A 20,577-nucleotide genomic window follows, 5' to 3' on the forward strand; every position below is an offset into this window, starting at 1 on the left:
TGTGTGTTTGTATATATATATATATGTGTGTGTGTATGTATGTATGTGTGTTTGTATATATATGTGTGTGTGTGTGTGTGTGTGTGTGTGTGTATGTATGTATATGTGTGTGTGTATATGTGTGTGTGTGTGTGTATGTATGTGTGTATATATATATATATATATATATATATATATATATATATATATACACTGACTGACATCCCAATGACACTAATACAGTGATCAGTGCTAATAAAAAGCACTGACACTGTACTAATGACACTGGGCAGGAAGGGGTTAACATCTGGGGCGATCAAAGGGTTAACAGTGTGCTGTTTTTACATGTGCGGTGTGTGTTTTACAAGGGAGACTTACTGCTGTGTATTTCTCTGCTGTGCATGAATCATCTGCCCTTGTTCAATATGGCTACAGGGGTGTTTTTCAAAATGATTTCTTGACAAAATAAAGCATGGATGCATAAGGGAGTTTGCTTTTGAATAGTAATGAATTAAAAAGCATTCTGAATTTTGGTGCTCAGATGCAGTGTAGTTCTCTAAGTATCGTTGCAGCCTGCATCGGTTTGAGTAAGCCTAAATTTATCAATAACTTTTTAAACACATTTTGTGGAATACTTTTTATTGTACAATGTTTAATTCCTCATTAATTTTTATTTTTTGTAGTGGTATGCAAGAAGAATCTGGATAGTACCACGGTTGCAATTCATGGGAATGAGGTCTACTGCAAGGCATGCTATGGGAAAAAATACGGGCCTAAAGGATATGGCTTTGGACAGGGAGCAGGGACTCTAAGTATGGACCGGGGTGAAAGTCTGGGAATCAAGCACGAAGAGTAAGTGTATTTTTATATTTGCTGATATTGAGTCAGGTTTTCACTTCTTAGTTTAAAGTGGTATTAAACCCAAAACCAAAAATGTAATACGTTGAATCTTACCAATCATTACATGTGGTGGCTGTATTTAGTTTTTTTTTTTTTGCTTTTCTTTCATCTGATGAAACACCTCCTGTATTAGAGTGCCAACACTCTGACGCATAGGAGGCACAGTAGAAATGTCAGTCTGTGGGGGAGGAGAGTGTCAGATACATTTAGGAGATTTAGACACACTAACAAATTGAAGCCAAATTCCAGCTCATACTGCAGTTACACAAACCATTGCAGCACTTTGTGTGTCTTTTGGGATAAAGATTTTACATGAAAACATAAAAGCTGATCATTGTAGGCACCCTTGTTAGTGGTTAATGGTTTGTCTCAATATTCTTACAACAACAGACTTACTAATGCAGCTACCACATCTAAGAAGCTGCAATTAGAGATGAGCGAATCGAAGTAGGCGAAGTGGAATTCGCTTCGAATATTAGAAAAATAAAATCCAAAAATAAGCAGACTTCGGATGCGCGAAATTTTTCCTAAAATGGCGGCGACATGTGCGGCGACGGAGCGGGGATGTCTGGGAAGGCGCGCAGACAAGGCGCGCTGACCCATAATGCATTCATTCATGACATGTGATCGCATTAGCCAATCAGCAGCCAGCCAGCCAGCACTGTGTAATGGTCGAGCTATAAATGGCGGCCATTTTAGAATTCTCCATTTGCCTCCAGTCATTCAACAGAGGCAGACCTGGCTGTATTCAGGGAGAGAGTTAGGGCCACAGAAACGTTACTTAGGGCCACAGAAACGTTACTTAGGGCCACAGAAACGTTACTTAGGGCCACAGAAACGTTACTTAGGGCCACAGAAACGTTACTTAGGGCCACAGAAACGTTACTGAGGGCCACAGAACTGTTACTTAGGGCCACAGAACTGTTACTGAGGGCCAGACACAGAACTGTTACTGAGGGCTACAGAACTGTTACTGAGGGCCAGACACAGAACTGTTACTGAGGGCCAGACACAGAATTGTTACTGAGGGCCAAACACAGAATTGTTACTGAGGGCCAGACACAGAATTGTTACTGAGGGCCAGACACAGAACTGTTACTGAGGGCCAGACACAGAATTGTTACTGAGGGCCAGACACAGAATTGTTACTGAGGGCCAGACACAGAATTGTTACTGAGGGCCAGACACAGAATTGTTACTGAGGGCCAGACACAGAATTGTTACTGAGGGCCAGACACAGAATTGTTACTGAGGGACACAGAATCGTTTAATTAAAGAGTATGTCAGACAACATGCATAGGAGTGGCAGAGGAGGCAATGTTTTAGGAGCGAGCAGACGTGGCAGCAGAGGAAAGGGTCGAGGCAGCACTAGTCGCAGCCAGAGGCCAGTGCTCTTGGTGTCATCCAGCGGTCGTGTCTCCACCGACAACCCTGCCGTCATCGATTGGTTGGCTCGGTCGTCTTCCTCTTCCCAGGTCACCTCTGACACCTACAGCCAACGGTCGGTGGGTACGTCAGACACAACCGTTAGTTGGCATGGCCCGGGAGCAAGCCCACTGAAATCACGTGTCCTCGACCTGCCCCTGTCCTTTGGTGTTCCCTCACCAAGCGAAGTATCGTATGCTGTGGGCTCAGCCCCACTGTACAGTGAGGAAGAGCTAACAGAGGGCGGTCAGGAACGGGGGGAGACATCCGCCTCTTCAGCAGCCAGGCGAAGAAGTAGTGGCGAGGAGAGTGGCTTGGTAGCCGGTCTAGAGACAGCTCTGTCTCCTGACCCACACGCAGCCGAGGGGGCTAGTAGTGAGGCGGAGACCCTAATTGATGATGATGAGGCTGATCGCACTTGGCAGCCTCGTCGTCATCAGGCTATTGCTTCCGCATCATCAGGTGAAGAGGGTGGCAGCTTGGCAGCGAGCAAAACAGTCGGTGGGTTGCCCAGGAGGCAGCAGGGTCGCAGCAGTGTCAGTGGAGGCAAACGGCCACGGAGTACAGCACCAGCTCCACTGCAGCCTACCACCACGGCCAGTAGTGGTGCCGGTGTGCACGGAGGAAGCAGCAGTCAGCCAGTGAGGAGTATCGGGGGCAAAGTTTCCTACTCGGCGGTGTGGCAATTTTTTGTCAAGCCGTCCGAGGAAGTAAACGTAGCCGTATGTCGACTATGTGGCCAGAAAGTCAAGCGTGGCCAGGGGGCCCATGTTGGGACTACAGCGTTGCGGCAGCATATGCAGCGTCGCCATTTGGTGGCCTGGGAAAACCGTGATAAAGATATGGCGGTTCTGCCCGCCCCAGCCCCCGCTCCATCACCCGCTCCGTTACTTGCTCCGTCACCCGACGTCAATCGCCCTCTATCAGCCAGTCAAGGCTCCAACACCTCTGCTGAGGGGAGTTGTTGCTCGTTGGCATCTTCCGCTCGTTCTGATGCTCCTTCTCCTGCTACTCCTCTTCACGGATTCCGTCAGCAGTCTTTCTTGGAATCCGTTTCCAAGAGACAACAGTTTGCGAGCACGCACCCGACGGTGCAAAAGCTGAACGTCCTCCTGTCCAAGTTGCTGGTGCTGCAGTCCCTCCCTTTCCAAGTGGTGGACTCAGCACCTTTCCGAGAAATGATGGCTTGTGCCGCGCCGCGGTGGAGAGTGCCAAGCCGTCATTTCTTCGCCAAAAAGGCAGTGCCAGCCCTGCATTCACATGTAGAAGAGATGGTGGGCCAGTCTTTGAGCATGTCGGTCTCTGCCAAAGTGCACGGCAGCGCCGACGTATGGAGCTGTAACTACGGTCAGGGACAGTACATGTCATTTACGGCCCACTGGGTGAACGTGGTGCCGTCACAGCCGCACCAGCAACTTGGACAGGTCACGCCGCTTTTGCCTCCACGTTTGCACGTCCTTGGTCCGGCAAAGATGTCCGCCTCTACCACCTCTTCTTCCGCCGTGTCCTCAGCCGCCACCCCCGTGCCAAGTCCCATTACCCGACCGGCATATCACATGTGCAGGGCGCAACGGTGTCACGCTGTGCTGCACCTGGTATGCCTTGGCGAACGTAGTCACACAGGGGAGGAACTTCTGAGTGTAATGAACAGAGAAATCGACAGATGGCTGTCTCCGCGCAAACTTTAAATCGGAACCATGTTGACCGACAACGGAAAGAACATGGTGTCTGCTCTGCGTCAAGGAAGGTTGTGCCATGCGCCATGCATGGCTCACGTGTTCAATCTGGTTGTCAAGCGGTTCCTAAAATCCACCATCCCACTGCAAGACATCCTTAAAATGTCACGTAAACTTTGCATGCATTTCAGCCATTCCTACACCGCAAAGCACACCCTCCTTGAGCTGCAGCGGCAGAACGGAATTCCACAGCATCGCCTGATCTGCGACGTTGCAACAAGGTGGAATTCAACCCTACACATGGTAGACCGCCTTTACGAACAGCGAAAGGCCATCACCGATTTCCTGATGTTACAAGCGGATAAAGGTACTCCCCTGTGTAACTTAGATGTCAGCCATTGGCAGCTCATGCGTGACACCTGCCGCTTGCTCAGGCCCTTTGAGGAGGCCACGCTATTCGTGAGTCGGCAGGACTATGGGATGAACGACGTCATTCCTCTGTTGCACGTCCTGGAACAAATGCTGTTAACAATGGCTGGTCAGGGTGCGGTAGACGTGGCGCACAGATCTCAACGCCACATGACCCCTGTGGGGGCAGGACAGGAAGAAGAGGAAGAGGTAGAGGAGGACATTGGTGCTCAGGAATTATTGAGTGAAATGGGTGGTTTTTCCACTCAGCGGACAGGAGTGGAGGAGCAGGAGCATCTGGTAGAGGAGGAGGAGGAGGAGACAGAGGACCCAGACGCACCGTGGCAGTATGCTGTGGAGATGGAGGCAGGGAGTCCCTCGCATTCCTTGGCACAAATGGCCCATAGCATGCTCGGTTGCTTGCGTAGCGACAGCCGAATAAGAACCATCAGACAGAGGGATGACTTTTGGCTGTCCACCTTGTTGGACCCTCGCTACCGTTCAAAAATGGTGGCCTTTTTCACACCTGCTGAGAGGGAGGCCAAAATAACGTACTATAAAAACCACCTATGTAGTCAGTTGGTCTCTGCCTTTGTGCGCCAACGTCCATCCTCAGACACTGTGGGCCCTGTGCGCTCGCGTTCCGCTGCCATGGCAGCAGGGGAGGGGTGGGGTGGTAGGAGCAGTGGCAGCTCCACCAGCAGCGGCTGCCTCAGTCTGCAGTCGATGATGAGTAGCTTTCTTCACCAGCGCAGTGAGGAAACTACTAACCAGCAGCAGCAGCAGCATCAGGTGGACCTGGAGCAGGACCTCAAACAGGCTTGGGCCTACTTGGACAGCACCCTGCCAACCGAGGTAGACAATCCCCTTGACTACTGGGCAACGAAACTTGACCTTTGGCCCCAACTAGCTGAATTTGCCCTTGAAAGGCTGTCATGCCCGGCCAGTAGCGTGGCATCGGAGCGCGTGTTTAGTGCGGCAGGAGGTATTGTAACTCCGCGGAGGACACGACTGTCCACCCAAAGTGTGGAGAGACTCACGTTTGTGAAAATGAATCAGGCGTGGATTAGTCTGGATTTCAAACCACCAGTTCCTGACACAACTGACTAAATCCGCCATGAATCATGCCCCAAACATGTGCCACTTTCAGGTCTCCTCACACTGCTGGTGGGTTCCATTTTTTGTCATAGGGTGCTGGCAGATTACGGGCCTCCCATTGCTGCTGCCAGGCCCGTAATCTGCCATGGGCCCCTGTACCGCCTCCTCATGCTGCTGCCAGGTCCAGAGTGTGTCATGGGTCCCTGTACGGCCTCCCATTGCTGCTGTCTCCATCGCCACACTCTGCCATGTGCCACTTTCAGGTCTCCTCACACTGCTGGTGTGTTCCATTTTTTGTCATAGGGTGCTGGCAGATTACGGGCCTCCCATAGCTGCTGCCAGGCCCCTAATCTGCCATGGGCCCCTATACCGCCTCCTCATGCTGCTGCCAGGTCCAGAGTCTCTCATGGGTCCCTGTACGGCCTCCCATTGCTGCTGGCTCCATCGCCACACTCTGCCATGTGCCACTTTCAGGTCTCCTCACACTGCTGGTGTGTTCCATTTTTTGTCATAGGGTGCTGGCAGATTACGGGCCTCCCATAGCTGCTGCCAGGCCCCTAATCTGCCATGGGCCCCTATACCGCCTCCTCATGCTGCTGCCAGGTCCACAGTGTCTCATGCCATGTGCCACTTTCAGGTCTCCTCACACTGCTGGTGTGTTCCATTTTTTGTCATAGGGTGCTGGCAGATTACGGGCCTCCTATAGCTGCTGCCAGGCCCCTAATCTGCCATGGGCCCCTATACCGCCTCCTCATGCTGCTGCCAGGTCCAGAGTCTCTCATGGGTCCCTGTACGGCCTCCCATTGCTGCTGTCTCCATCGCCACACTCTGCCATGTGCCACTTTCAGGTCTCCTCACACTGCTGGTGTGTTCCATTTTTTGTCATAGGGTGCTGGCAGATTACGGACCTCCCATAGCTGCTGCCAGGCCCCTAATCTGCCATGGGCCCCCGTACCGACTCCTCATGCTGTGACGTTGCAACAAGGTGGAATTCAACCCTACATATGTTAGACCGCCTTTACGAACAGCGAAAGGCCATCACAGATTTCCTGATGTTAAAAGCGGATAAAGGTACTCCCTGTGTAACTTAGATGTCAGCCACTGGCAGCTCATGCGTGACACCTGCGCTTGCTCAGGCCCTTTGAGGAGGCCACGCTATTCGTGAGTCGGCAGGACTATGGGATGAACGACGTCATTCCTCTGTTGCACGTCCTGGAACAAATGCTGTTAACAATGGCTGGTCAGGGTGCGGTAGACGTGGCGCACAGATCTCAACGCCACATGACCCCTGTGGGGGCAGGACAGGAAGAAGAGGAGGAGGTAGAGGAGGACATTGGTGCTCAGGAATTATTGAGTGAAATGGGTGGTTTTTCCACTCAGCGGACAGGAGTGGAGGAGCAGGAGCATCTGGTAGAGGAGGAGGAGGCGGAGACAGAGGACCCAGACGCACCGTGGCAGTATGCTGTGGAGATGGAGGCAGGGAGTCCCTCGCATTCCTTGGCACAAATGGCCCATAGCATGCTCGGTTGCTTGCGTAGCGACAGCCGAATAATAACCATAAGACAGAGGGATGACTTTTGGCTGTCCACCTTGTTGGACCCTCGCTACCGTTCAAAAATGGTGGCCTTTTTCACACCTGCTGAGAGGGAGGCCAAAATAACGTACTATAAAAACCACCTATGTAGTCAGCTGGTCTCTGCCTTTCTGCGCCAACGTCCATCCTCAGACACTGTGGGCCCTGTGCGCTCGCGTTCCGCTGCCATGGCAGCAGGGGAGGGGTGGGGTGGTAGGAGCAGTGGCAGCTCCACCAGCAGCAGCTGCCTCAGTCTGCAGTCGATGATGAGTAGCTTTCTTCACCAGCGCAGTGAGGAAACTACTAACCAGCCGCAGCAGCAGCAGCATCAGGTGGACCTGGAGCAGGACCTCAAACAACAGGCTTAGGCCTACTTGGACAGCACCCTGCCAACCGAGGTAGACAATCCCCTTGACTACTGGGCAACGAAACTTGACCTTTGGCCCCAACTAGCTGAATTTGCCCTTGAAAGGCTGTCATGCCCGGCCAGTAGCGTGGCATCGGAGCGCGTGTTTAGTGCGGCAGGAGGTATTGTAACTCCGCGGAGGACACGACTGTCCACCCAAAGTGTGGAGAGACTCACGTTTGTGAAAATGAATCAGGCGTGGATTAGTCTGGATTTCAAACCACCAGTTCCTGACACAACTGACTAAATCCGCCATGAATCATGCCCCAAACATGTGCCACTTTCAGGTCTCCTCACACTGCTGGTGTGTTCCATTTTTTGTCATAGGGTGCTGGCAGATTACGGGCCTCCCATTGCTGCTGCCAGGCCCGTAATCTGCCATGGGCCCCTGTACCGCCTCCTCATGCTGCTGCCAGGTCCAGAGTGTGTCATGGGTCCCTGTACGGCCTCCCATTGCTGCTGTCTCCATCGCCACACTGTGCCATGTGACACTTTCAGGTCTCCTCACACACTGCTGGTGTGTTCCATTTTTTGTCATAGGGTGCTGGCAGATTACGGGCCTCCCATAGCTGCTGCCAGGCCCCTAATCTGCCATGGGCCCCTGTACCGCCTCCTCATGCTGCTGCCAGGTCCACAGTGTCTCATGCCATGTGCCACTTTCAGGTCTCCTCACACTGCTGTTGTGTTCCATTTTTTGTCATAGGGTGCTGGCAGATTACGGGCCTCCCATTGCTGCTGCCAGGCCCGTAATCTGCCATGGGCCCCCGTACCGCCTCTTCATGCTGCTGCCAGTTCCAGAGTGTGTCATGGGTCCCTGTACGGCCTCCCATTGCTGCTGCCAGGAGGCAGCAGGGTCGCAGCAGTGTCAGTGGAGGCAAACGGCCACGGAGTAGAGCACCAGCTCCACTGCAGCCTACCACCACGGCCAGTAGTGGTGCCGGTGTGCACGGAGGAAGTAGCAGTCAGCCAGTGAGGAGTAGCGGGGGCAAAGTTTCCTACTCGGCGGTGTGGCAATTTTTCGTCAAGCCGCCCGAGGAAGTAAACGTAGCTGTATGTCGACTATGTGGCCAGAAAGTCAAGCGTGGCCAGGGGGCCCATGTTGGGACTACAGCGTTGCATCAGCATATGCAGCGTCGCCATTTGGTGGCCTGGGAAAACCGTGATAAAGATACGGCAGTTCTGCCTGCCCCAGCCCAGGGTTCCATTTTGTCATAGGGTGCTGGCAGATAACGGGCCTCCCATTGCTGCTGCCAGGCCCGTAATCTGCCATGGGCCCCAGTACCGCCTCCTCATGCTGCTGCCAGGTCCACAGTCTCTCATGGGTCCCTGTACGGCCTCCCATTGCTGCTGTCTCCATCGCCACACTCTGCCATGTGCCACTTTCAGGTCTCCTCACACTGCTGGTGTGTTCCATTTTTTGTCATAGGGTGCTGGCAGATTACGGGCCTCCCATTGCTGCTGCCAGGCCCCTAATCTGCCATGGGCCCCAGTACCGCCTCCTCATGCTGCTGCCAGGTCCACAGTCTCTCATGGGTCCCTGTACGGCCTCCCATTGCTGCTGTCTCCATCGCCACACTCTGCCATGTGCCACTTTCAGGTCTCCTCACACTGCTGGTGTGTTCCATTTTTTGTCATAGGGTGCTGGCAGATTACGGGCCTCCCATAGCTGCTGCCAGGCCCCTAATCTGCCATGGGCCCCCGTACCGACTCCTCATGCTGCTGCCAGGCCCGTAATCTGTCATGGGCCCCTGTTGTCGCTTGTTGGCATATTCCGCTCGTTCAGATGCTCCTTCTCCTGCTACTCCTCTTCACGGATTCCGTCAGCAGTCTTTCTTGGAATCCGTTTCCAAGAGACAACAGTTTGCGAGCACGCACCCGACGGTGCAGAAGCTGAACGTCCTCCTGTCCAAGTTCCTGCTGCCAGGCTCGTAATCTGTCATGCGCCCCTGTACCGCCTCCTCATGCTGCTGCCAGGTCCAGAGTGTGTCATGGGCCCCCGTACCGACTCCTCATGCTGCTGCCAGGCCCGTAATCTGTCATGGGCCCCTGTACCGCCTCCTCATGCTGCTGCCAGGTCCAGAGTGTGTCATGGGTCCCTGTACGGCCTCCCATTGCTGCTGCCAGGCCCGTAATCTGCCATGGGCCCCCATACCAACTCCTCATGCTGCTGCCAGGCCCGTAATCTGTCATGGGCCCCTGTACCGCCTCCTGATGCTGCTGCCAGGTCCAGAGTGTGTCATGGGTCCCTGTACGGCCTCCCATTGCTGCTGTCTCCATCGCCACACTATGCCATGTGCCACTTTCAGGTCTCCTCACACTGCTGGTGGTTTCCATTTTTGTCATAGGGTGCTGTATGGCCTCCCATTGCTGCTGCCTCCACCGCCACACTGTGGCTCCACACTCTGGTTTTGGCCCCGTGACTGCCCAAATGAGTGAAGTGTGCGGTGATTCTAAGATCGACGGCACTCATCTGCATGTCATACTGACTGTCAGTATTATTTCTCTTCCCCAGCAGACTCCAAGGGCATTTAAATTAAAGGTACAGTGTTCTGCACTAATATAAAGGCTCTCTGAAGCCTAGAAACACCCTTTTATAAGTTAAATTCGCAGCGAATATATTCGACTCGAATCAAATTTTTTTTCACGAATTCGCCGAATCAGTCGAATCGAATTTTTGAATACTTCGCTCATCTCTAGCTGCAATATAATAAATGTTTACTTTTGGATTTAATACCTCCTTACCTTAAGTTTTGCAACCCATTGTGAACATGCAAGTGCTTTATACCACAAATCACCTTGTGCTCACTGTTTTCAGCTAGCATCAAGTGATGCATATAAACTGCTCCATGCCAGGGAATATCAATAAGATTGGCTGTTTCCAGATAGAAAAATATGATATACAGAATGATTGCCTGTATTGTCCACAGAATATGGAGTCTGACAGGCACATCTTTATGCAAGCTATGCGCTTATAAGTGAAAATGAAGAACTGTCATCATATAGCAGATAATAGAACAAAACATCTTTATGATGCATTCATAACTCCCAACTTTCTGAGAAGGAAATGGACACTTGTTAGCAAAGTATGTAGGCATAGTACACACCCCCTTCTATGCCATTAAAGGAGAATTGTACAAAAAAAGTATTGGTTAAACCCTCCAGTGCTTTTTTTTTTTACCACTATTTTATTATTCTTTTTAAATTTGACTTTCTTAAAATTTACAAATGCAGCAATTTTAGAAATTGAATGAAAGGTTTTACCCTAACACAATGGATACAGTCCTCCACTCACTCTGATGGGAATACATTAGACCTTGTTTTCTCCCATCTTTACACTCCGTACTACCTCGCAAACACCTCCTTTCCTCTCTCTGATCACAATCTCATCACCTTTGCAGTCTCCTCATCTTCAAACACTTTTTTCCCTCCAAGCAGCAAACCATTACCCCCAGAAACCTTCACAACTTAAACCCTTCTCTTTTCCACTCTGCAACTGACCACCTCTATGACAGAATCTCTCCCCTGTCCTGCCCTGACCTGGCCACTGCTGTCTTCAACAGCTCATGTAGTTAGAGGAGCAAATGAGTCTAGTGTGGATGAAACTGAAGCCACAACTATTACAACCATGGCAGACTGATGATACCAGAAATCTTAAGAGACATAGTTGTGCTCTGGAGCGATTTGTGGCATAATACCAAATTCCAGCAAGCATTCACACTCTATAAATCTGCTTTCTTAACATACAATTCTTTCCTCTATGCTGCCAAACAAGCCAACTTTGTCACTCTTATTAATATCTTGTCATCCAGTCCTCATCGTCTCTACTTTTTAACTCTCTACTTTCTCCACCTTCACCCAGTAACTCACTCACTGCTTACGAGATTGCAAATCATTTCAAAAACAAGATTGATGCAATTCGTAGGGGCATCTCCGCTACACAGATATCTATCCCACTTCGCATACCTTGTATTAAACCTCCCTCAACATTCGCATCTTTTGACCTTGCTACTACTGAAGAGGTCACTAAAGTTTTCTCAGAAGCCTGCTTCACCACCTGCCCTCTGGATCCTGTCCCCTCTCAACTACTAAGGTCTCCCTTTTCTGTCCTATGCTACCTCATTCACATCTTAAGATGTGATCTCTCCCTCTCCAATGGTGCCTTCCCCTCCGCTCTGAAGTATGCCCAGATCACTCCCATACTTAAAAAAACCCTCACTGGACCCCACCAACCTAAACAACTTAAGACCTATCTCCCTGCTCCCATTTACCTCTAAACTCTTAGTGAGGTGGGAGCTCAGGCTATTATAGACTAAGCATTCTAACAACAACCTTCTTGACCCCTTACAGTCTGGCTTTTGCTCACTCCACTCCACTGGAACTGCCGTACTAAAACTCACTAATGATTTACTAACTGCTAAAACTAATGGTCACTACTCCATACTGTTACTACTTGACCTCTCTGTGGCTTTTGATACTGTTGACCATCCCCTCCTCCTCAAAAAAAACTTCACTCTTTTGGCCTCCCAGACTCTGCTCTCTCCTGGTTCTCCTACCTATTGTAGCACTCCTTCAGCATTGCCTATAACTCTGTCTCCTCCTCTCTGCTTCCTCTACCTGTAGGGGTCCCTCAAGGTTCTGTCCTTGGACTCCTTCTCTTCTCCATCTACACCTCCTCCCTTGGTCACTTGATATACTCCCATGGCTTTAAGTACCATCTCTATACTGATGACACACAAATCTATCTTTCTACTCCTCACCTGGCTCCATCAGCCTCTTCTCGCATTACTAACCTACTAAGTGACATATCGGCATGGATGTCCCTCCACTTCCTCAAAGTAAATCTTTCCAAAATAAAGCTCATACTATTCCCTCCAGCCCATGCCCCCTCCCCTGACTTCTTCATCAAGATCAATAATACAACCATCAGTCCCTCCCTCATGCCAGGGTACTAGCTGTAGTCCTAGACTTCCATCTGTCCTTTCAGCCCCAAATGCAATCGCTGTCAAAATCTTGTAGACTTCACCTCCGCAACATTTCCCAAGTTGCACCCGTTCTTAACCTCTGAAACCACTAAGTAACTTATTCACTCCCTTGTTATCTCTTGCCTTGATTATTGTAACTCCCTCCTCATTGGCCTACCTATTCGCAGGCTATCCCCTCTTCAGTCTGTCGTGAATGCTGTTGCCAGACTCATCCACCTTACTAACCATTCCATATCTGCCTTCCCTCTCGTGCAATGGGAAACCAGTGGAGGGATTGGCAAACAATTAAATTTAAAACATTAACAATAACATATAAAGCCTGTCAGGGCTCCAGGGTGTGACCAGAGGTATGTGACTGACGCAGGGAAACGCAGGCTTCAGATATGTTATAAATATAATTTATTAACAATACATAAACGCAGTGCAATACTAAAACATAACACAGTGCAAACGAACCTAACCAAACCACCCACAGATAACAGTACATACAATGCAAGCGTCGTCAGGCAGGCCGGGATTATCAACAGGAGGTCAGAACGTATGGGGTTAAGCAGGAAAATGGTCAGACAAAGCCAGGGATCAGGAGCAGGAGAATGGTCAGACAAAGCCAGGGATCAGGAGCAGGAGAATGGTTAGACAAAGCCAGGGATCAGGAGCAGGAGAATGGTCAGACAAAGCCAGGGATCAGAGCAGGGTCAGCAACGAATCAGACAGGAACAGGAACAGGGAGCAGGAACAGGATACAGGGCCCAGGAGAAACACACACCATGGCAGAGTCTGCAGGTCTGGCCATCCCTTAAATACATCAGTATAAGCAGTTTCAGGTGTTTGGCTGGCTGCAAGGTTGAGTCTCTGATTGCTGGGAGCACCCGCTGGCCAGCCCTGGTACTGCAGCCCATAAGGCAGGTGAGTCCCACCATTGCTGGCCAGTCCATTCCTGACAAAGCCATTTTGTAACTCTGCCCCAAAGTACATCACCAATATGGCCTCCAAATATCACCCAAACTGTCCTCTCCACTCCTCTGATGACCTCCTGCTCTCTAGCTCCCTTGTCTCCTCCTCTCATGCTTATCTCCAGGACTTCTCCAGAGCCTCCTCCATCCTGTGGAACTCTACCCCAGTCTATCTGACTATCACCTACTCTGCCCACTTTTAGGCGATCTCTGAAATCCTCTTCAGGGAAGGCTATCCTGCCTTCAGACAATAACTGAATTTTCTATTCATCCTATCCGTTCATCCCTTAGTTATTACCTTTTTGTACCACCAGCCCCTCCCCCTCAGATTGTAAGCTACAAGGAGCAGGGCCCTCTTAAACATCTTGTATCGTGGCTGTATTGACTCCCTTTTAAATATAGTAAAGCGCTGAGCAAACTGTTGGCGCTATATAAATAGTGCACTTTATATACAAATATATAGATCAGACCAAAATGAAGGACAACTGATGGGGAAGGAGGAACAGAGGGACTTTGTTCCAAATGAGGGACAATTCCTCAATCAGATGGCAGCTCATATGTTCACTGAACTAGTGCCTACAGTACTACCATAAGCATATCATTATACCATAAACATTCTGAACTATACAGAATGGAACCCAAAGGGCTTCAATAAAAATGCTGGGAAGTCCAGGTTTAGCTTCCTCTTATAGAAATATGAATAGAGGGAAGTGGTAATATTACTTCCCCATTGCAGTCATCCAAAATTTTCTCATATCTCTTTATCATTCATCTAATTTGTAGTATGGAGCCTTTTTAAAATACATTGGCCTGCTGCTTAAAAAAATGATTGGGAGATATATAATATACATAGTGCTCAGCATAAATGATTACACCCCTTTTGAAAATTAAGATTTTAATCAATATCTCAATGAACAAAAGAGAAATTCAAAAATTTTGACAAAACGGAGTTGTGTGGTTTTTTTTTTTTTTTATAGAACAGTTTAGCTCATTACATGAAAATAAGGTTAATAATACAACTTAGATTACAGAATCTTCAATTTTACTCTAATTGATGTAAAATTGAATACACCCCACAACAAACACTACATCTAGTATTTTGTATGACCTCCCATGATTTGTAAGGACAGCACCAAGTCTTTTAGGCATGGAATGAACAAGTTGGAGACACATTGCAACATCTATCTTTTTCCATTCTTCATATAATTGGATATTCCCTGGATCAACTTTACCAAGTTATGCTCAACTTGTCTCTTCAAAATTCCTCATAGGTGTTTGATTGGGTACAGATCAGGAGACCTACTTTGGCCACTGAATCCCTTTCACCCTGTTCTTCAGGAATGCAACAGTGGCCTGTTAGGAAAAGTGCATGATGACCATGATCCAGAACACACATCTAACATGACAAAGGGCAAGGAGTGATGGTAGCATCTTCTCTTCCAATATAGAGCAGTACATCTGTGAATTCACGATACCGTCCATGAAATGCAGCTTCCTGACACCAGCAGCACTCATGCAGCTCCACAGAGACACTGCCACCACCATGTTTCACTGTAGGCACCATGCATTTTTCTTTGTTCTCCTCACCTTTGTGATGCCATACAGTTTTGAAGCCATCAGCTCCAAAAACGTTTCTTTATCTCTAGTAGTCTTATTATTTTTCAGCATGGAACCTGGCAGATTCTAGGTGGACCTTTTTTTTTATGCATGGGCTTTAGGAGAGGCTTCCTTTGTGGATGACACTCATGCATGCCCTTCCTCTGCAGATTCTAGGTGGACCTTTTTTGTGCATGGGCTTTAGGAGAGGCTTCCTTCATGGATGACACTCATGCATGCCCTTCCTCTGCAGTGTACGCCGTATTTGTGTCATGGGAAACAATCACCTCAGTTTTGTTTGCAGCTTATTTAGCTAACTGCAGTGAACAATTAACTAAGTTGCAGTTCCATCTTAGTGATACAAACATTTAACAAAGTAAAGCTTTGTTGATCTTGTAGCCTTCACCTTTCTTGTGTAAAGAAATGATTTTCTTTCTCAGCCCTTATGACATTTCTCTTCCATGTGGTTCCATTACTCACAGCTTGAAATAGGAAGGGATTTTCTTTAAGTAATGCCCTTTTTATAATCAACTGCCTGCTGAACCCCTGACTAATAAATAGACTCACCTGAATTCTTGAATGAATAAGGAAAAATGTGTTTTATTTTTTTTGTGTGTGTGTGCAAAGTAACAAATCTTGTTTTCAATCAGTGGCCCACATTTGTGGGAGTATTTTGTGATATAGTGTGCCATAGAAAAATGTTCATTCTGAAAGGAAAGTAAAAGTTTTCTAACGTGTGTGTATATTACACACACACACCCTGCCATACAGGCTATATATACAAAAGTTTAAACATAGTAACATGGTGATTTAGACCTGTAAGAGATACATTGTGCATTTTATTTGTAACTACATGTGACTTGCTTACAATGTGCATTTTATTGGTTACTATATGTGACTTGCTTACACTCATCAACACAGGCCTGGGACGCATCAGCCTACAAACAACCCAAATGCTTCCAAGTTTGCGCAGAAAGTGGGAGGTGCTGATTTGTGTCCTCGCTGCTCAAAAGCTGTATATGCTGCTGAAAAGGTGATCGGTGGAGGAAATGTAAGTATGCCTTGGAATTCATGAGTGGCACAGGCACTAGAAGCATGTCTTGTCCCTGTGCAAAAAATGACAATGCATGTGACATGTACTGTACATGAGCTTGTATCAAAAATGCACCCGATTCTATATAAAATAAATCATTCAGCACACTCTAAAGGGTAATAAACGTCTTAGAAATGTTGATGCAACATCCACACTGAATAAAAATAATCCAATACTAATCCAAATAAGGAAAAGAAACCAGTGGGTTCATTTATCAAAGGCAAACAGGCTGTTCATGTTGCAAGGGAATTTTCCCTTAGTTTGGATAAAATAGTTTTTCAAAATGAAGTTTAATGACATTCACTAGATGTACCATAAGCCTGTCATTTTTGTCACTGAATGGGGCACAGACTGGAAGATATTTTTTCAGGACACCACTAACATTAGAAAACTGTTATAAATAGGTCACAACACTTTCAGAGGCAGTTTTGGCACATGCAACAAATCCAAATAATACTTAATGTAAATAATTATTCAAAGTTCATTTATGTGTATGTACAGTAGTGATGATTACATTCTCCATGTGTTTTTTAGTCTTGGCACAAGGCCTGCTTTCGTTGTGCCAAATGTGGGAAAGGATTGGAATCCACTACGCTGGCAGATAAGGATGGAGAGATATTCTGCAAAGGTATATACTTATATCTTTTATTTCCACTGTTAGTGTTACTAAACCCATGGCCCTGTATTCACTATATCTGGTCTCCCACAGAACACAGAAGTGCAATTATTTTAGTAAATATAAACTGCTAAATACCTTTTTTCTCATCAGCAGTTAAACCAGTCTTGTGACTTCTGTAAGTGTCCAGCCTAGCACTGGTTAAAGCTTGTAGGAGGAGTTTTCATTTTGCTCTAGGAGGATGCTGAACCCCTGACCTCTGTCTGGACAGTGCTGATGGGACAGTGCATGTGATCAGCACAGTGCTGATGGGACAGTGCATGTGATCAGCACAGTGCCAAAGAAAAAAATTCTCCTAACAATACACACCAAACTGAGTATGTACAGAATGACTCCACACGATATGTCTTATCAGGAGATAAGGGGGGGGGGGGGGGGGTGGGGGGGACACTGGAAGAAGGGGAGGATCAGAGAAGTCAGGATCAAACAGCATTTTTACACAGTGCAGAGGCTTAACCCCTTAGGTTCCATAGTGATTATATCAAGCATGCTTTACTGCATATATAGATTGATTTGACTGTTTTGTGGGTTTAGTAACACTTTAACAATGTATTGAATACACATTGTTTGTTTTTATATTTGTTACTAACCTTCCCTTTTGCCCTGGAGAGAGAGGAAAAAATAGAGAGCGTGTGAGAAAGCTAATATTTCAGGCTAAGGCCTCATGCACACTGGACTTTAAAAAAATAAAAATAAAAAAACTCTCCTAGAAGACCGCAACATTTTTGCAGAAAGCATTTTTCTGCCCAAACTGCTTCTGGACACACCAGAAGTGGGTTTTTTCCTGCCTCTAAACTCCCTTGCATGTTAGCCTGACACCCCTAGGAGCAGCTCCAAAAACATCCAGTGTGTATGAGGCCCAAGAAGACAACATGATAACAGATGCCTAGTAAACTATCACTGTTCGAAAATCAAAAATATTCAAATAGCACAAAACATATTCTTACATATAATTTACCATCAATTCTAAAACCGCATGATTTGATATCACAATACAAATAAATATGAAAGACCCATGCACAGACTGCTCATACTTTGCATTTTACACTGCATTATCTCTGAATAGTCAAACAGAGCGAAACATGTTCAGATGCGTAACAAGCCGCAATTAACCTGGAATTAAAAAAAAAAAAAAGTTAGTGACCCTAACAGGCTAATAAAACTTTACAGTCTTGGTAGTACTCTCTACAAGTTGGATCTTCTATTTGTGCATATTGCGAGTAGAGAGTTGTGTGTGAGGTATAACTGATGTCATCAAGAAACCAACAGCATCACCCCAGAGTGGTGAGTCTAAAAACTTGCTTGATTTTTTTTTTTTTTCCTGCTAGATAATTTGACAGCATTTTTTTTTCTCTTTTTGATAGGTAATAATTTATATATATTTTTTGGGGTGCACACGATGGGTTAAGAAGCATTGACAGGATCTAATAGTCTTTACTTGATTGGATTTCCAATGGACAACTACTATTAGAATTTCTTCCCCTTCTTCTTCTTTTTTTTTTTTTTTTTGTAAGAACGTTTGACTTTCTAATGCAGTAAAGTCGACATATAGTTTTGACCGTAGTGGTGAGAACATTTGAAGGAGCAGGATGGAAAATTTTTCTTGAACAAACTAATTTTTAATACTGCTAATTATACAGAGCGATCTGGTCCCACGCTAACTAAAAACCTTATGTCACTATAAAATGGAAAAGCTGCTTTCACCCCTGTTTAATCACTAATTCGGAAGTGTAAATACTAAAATGACTGGCGTAACCCTTTTCCCCAAACAATCAAAAAGCTAAAAAAATGTGTAAAATAAATTGTACAGACTACAATCATGCTCTTTGTGTAAATGTACAAACAATATAACCATATAAAAAATGTGTTGTGAAAAAAACCCCCCACCATAATAAAAACCTGTGTTCAGAGAAACCTTTTCCAAAATGGTATCTTAATATGCCACTAACTGTTCCACACCCTGCAAACATGATGAAGCCCTCTGTTATATGATATGTTTTATGATATTCCACTTGGTGATTGACAACGTGATACCAAAAAAAAAAAATACCCAAATGTTATAGTAATAATCTACTTAGTGATTTTCAGTGCACTTCACACGTGATCACTCATTGAATCATAAAGTCTAACCCAAATGTCCAAATTTGCAGATATAGACAATGTCCCCAAGTGATGATAGTATTCATGCAATCCACTCCAAATACTGTATATTCCTTCCACTTCTTCCAATCGCACCGCACACAAATCGCATGTGATTTGCACAGGAATGTGATGTGGTTCCTGTGCAAATCAAATGCGATGTACCGCACATATGTGAGGCTCACATGGTAGTTTTGTATAGACACTAGCTAAATAAACAATATCTTCTAACAGATTGACAGGTCAAACACCCCAGTAAGAACTGAGATATAAATCAATACTATTCAGCAAACACTGCAGCTGGTTTAAAAGTTAGAAAATTTGCCCAAATTGCTCTAATTTGAGATCTCCTTTGATCAGCCCTCATGCTGCTCACATGATCAGTGTTAATCAGCGTTAAGCAGCAAACCACAAAATTTGCTAATTTTAGCTACATTTTTTTTTCTTATTCTCACCCTCTTACTAGATTAGGTTACTACCTTACACACTTGTTCAGCAAAAGATTCATAGTGAATGTGAAAGTGGTGTTAAGAGAAATAATAAGACTTTCTAAACTTTAAACGTGTGTGTTGTTTTTTTTTTTTTTTTACGCATGTAAAAAGAGTGATTCTTAATTCCTTATTTTTTTTTTTCATGCCCCAGCATGCTACGCAAAGAACTTTGGTCCAAAAGGCTTTGGTTTCGGCCAGGGTGCTGGGGCTTTAGCCCACACTTCATGAACAAATAATTCCAACTTGTCCTTGCTTACCATCAGACAAAGTAAAATGATCAGTGAAAGACGCAGCTTCTTATCACGGCTATCCATTACATGATGCAGCTTTGAAGATTCCTTTTATGTGCAGATGTGTGTCTACAAATATATGAAATGTTTCAGTCAAATTTAAAACCTGTATTCAGTCCTAATAGGATGCCAAGATAATAAAAATTTAAGTGTAATGAGGTTCATTTGAGCAGTTAGTTCTTTAATCAAGATTGCCACATGGAAGAAAACTATAGATTACCACTGCAAAATGCATTTTATGCTTTTGTGTAGTATTACAAACCTAAAAAGCAGCCATACTTAATGTTTACATACAGCTTGTTGCTGCCTTAGAACACTAATGACAGGAAAAAAAAAACGTGCTGAAGCTGAGATTTTTTTTAGCTATTTTTGTATAAATTTTGCAATTATTAGGGTAAGCAATTGTAATATTCAGTTGTTGGATGGCTTTTTCACGCCGCATCTGTGGTTTTCACATAAATATAATAAAAGTATATTTCTAGCACTGGGTGTCTTTTTTTTTTTTTTTTTTTTTTTTTTAAGTGCTGCTTCTAGCAATATTGCCTGCTGTACTCCCCTGAACTGTTCCCCGAAAAGACAAGTTGCTGATTCAAGCCATTGCAAAGCTGGTCTTCTGTATCCAAATAGTACTCTCTAGTGGTGGCAAGGATTGAAAAAGATGGATGCAAACATGGGGTCAGGGCATGTTACTGAATACAGGATATGTCTTGGATAAAGGTTACTCATCATATACCAGCATTTTGACATGCTGCAGGGACATACAAATAAATAATTTTTATCGAAAGTGCAGTTTTACTATTAACTTGGCAAAGCCTGTTATTAAATGTGCATCTCTGCCAACCTTTTTGTGAGGCAGGGGTCTGGTAAATTCTTTCATGGCCCAAAAAAAAAT

The 20,577-nt window shown here is 46.2% G+C and overlaps 1 protein-coding gene across 2 annotated transcripts in view; it reads left to right on the forward strand.

Moving 5' to 3' along the window:
* The window catches only part of CSRP1 (cysteine and glycine rich protein 1), a 61,168-nt gene extending 40,999 nt beyond the window's left edge, over positions 1 to 20,169 (forward strand). For both annotated transcript variants that reach the window (XM_089654097.1, XM_089654096.1), the window contains 4 exons: positions 663 to 831; positions 15,918 to 16,047; positions 16,624 to 16,717; positions 19,547 to 20,169. In XM_089654097.1, coding sequence (XP_089510223.1) covers positions 663 to 831; positions 15,918 to 16,047; positions 16,624 to 16,717; positions 19,547 to 19,623 — 470 coding nt within the window. In that variant the 3' untranslated portion in view covers positions 19,624 to 20,169. The remainder of the gene's footprint in view (positions 1 to 662; positions 832 to 15,917; positions 16,048 to 16,623; positions 16,718 to 19,546) is intronic.
* Positions 20,170 to 20,577: the final 408 nt, after the last annotated feature.

The sequence above is a fragment of the Staurois parvus genome, unplaced genomic scaffold, assembly GCF_062004578.1.
Source record: "Staurois parvus isolate SC_StPar_1 unplaced genomic scaffold, SC_StPar_1.0 ptg000744l, whole genome shotgun sequence".
NCBI classification, from domain to species: Eukaryota; Metazoa; Chordata; class Amphibia; order Anura; family Ranidae; genus Staurois; species Staurois parvus.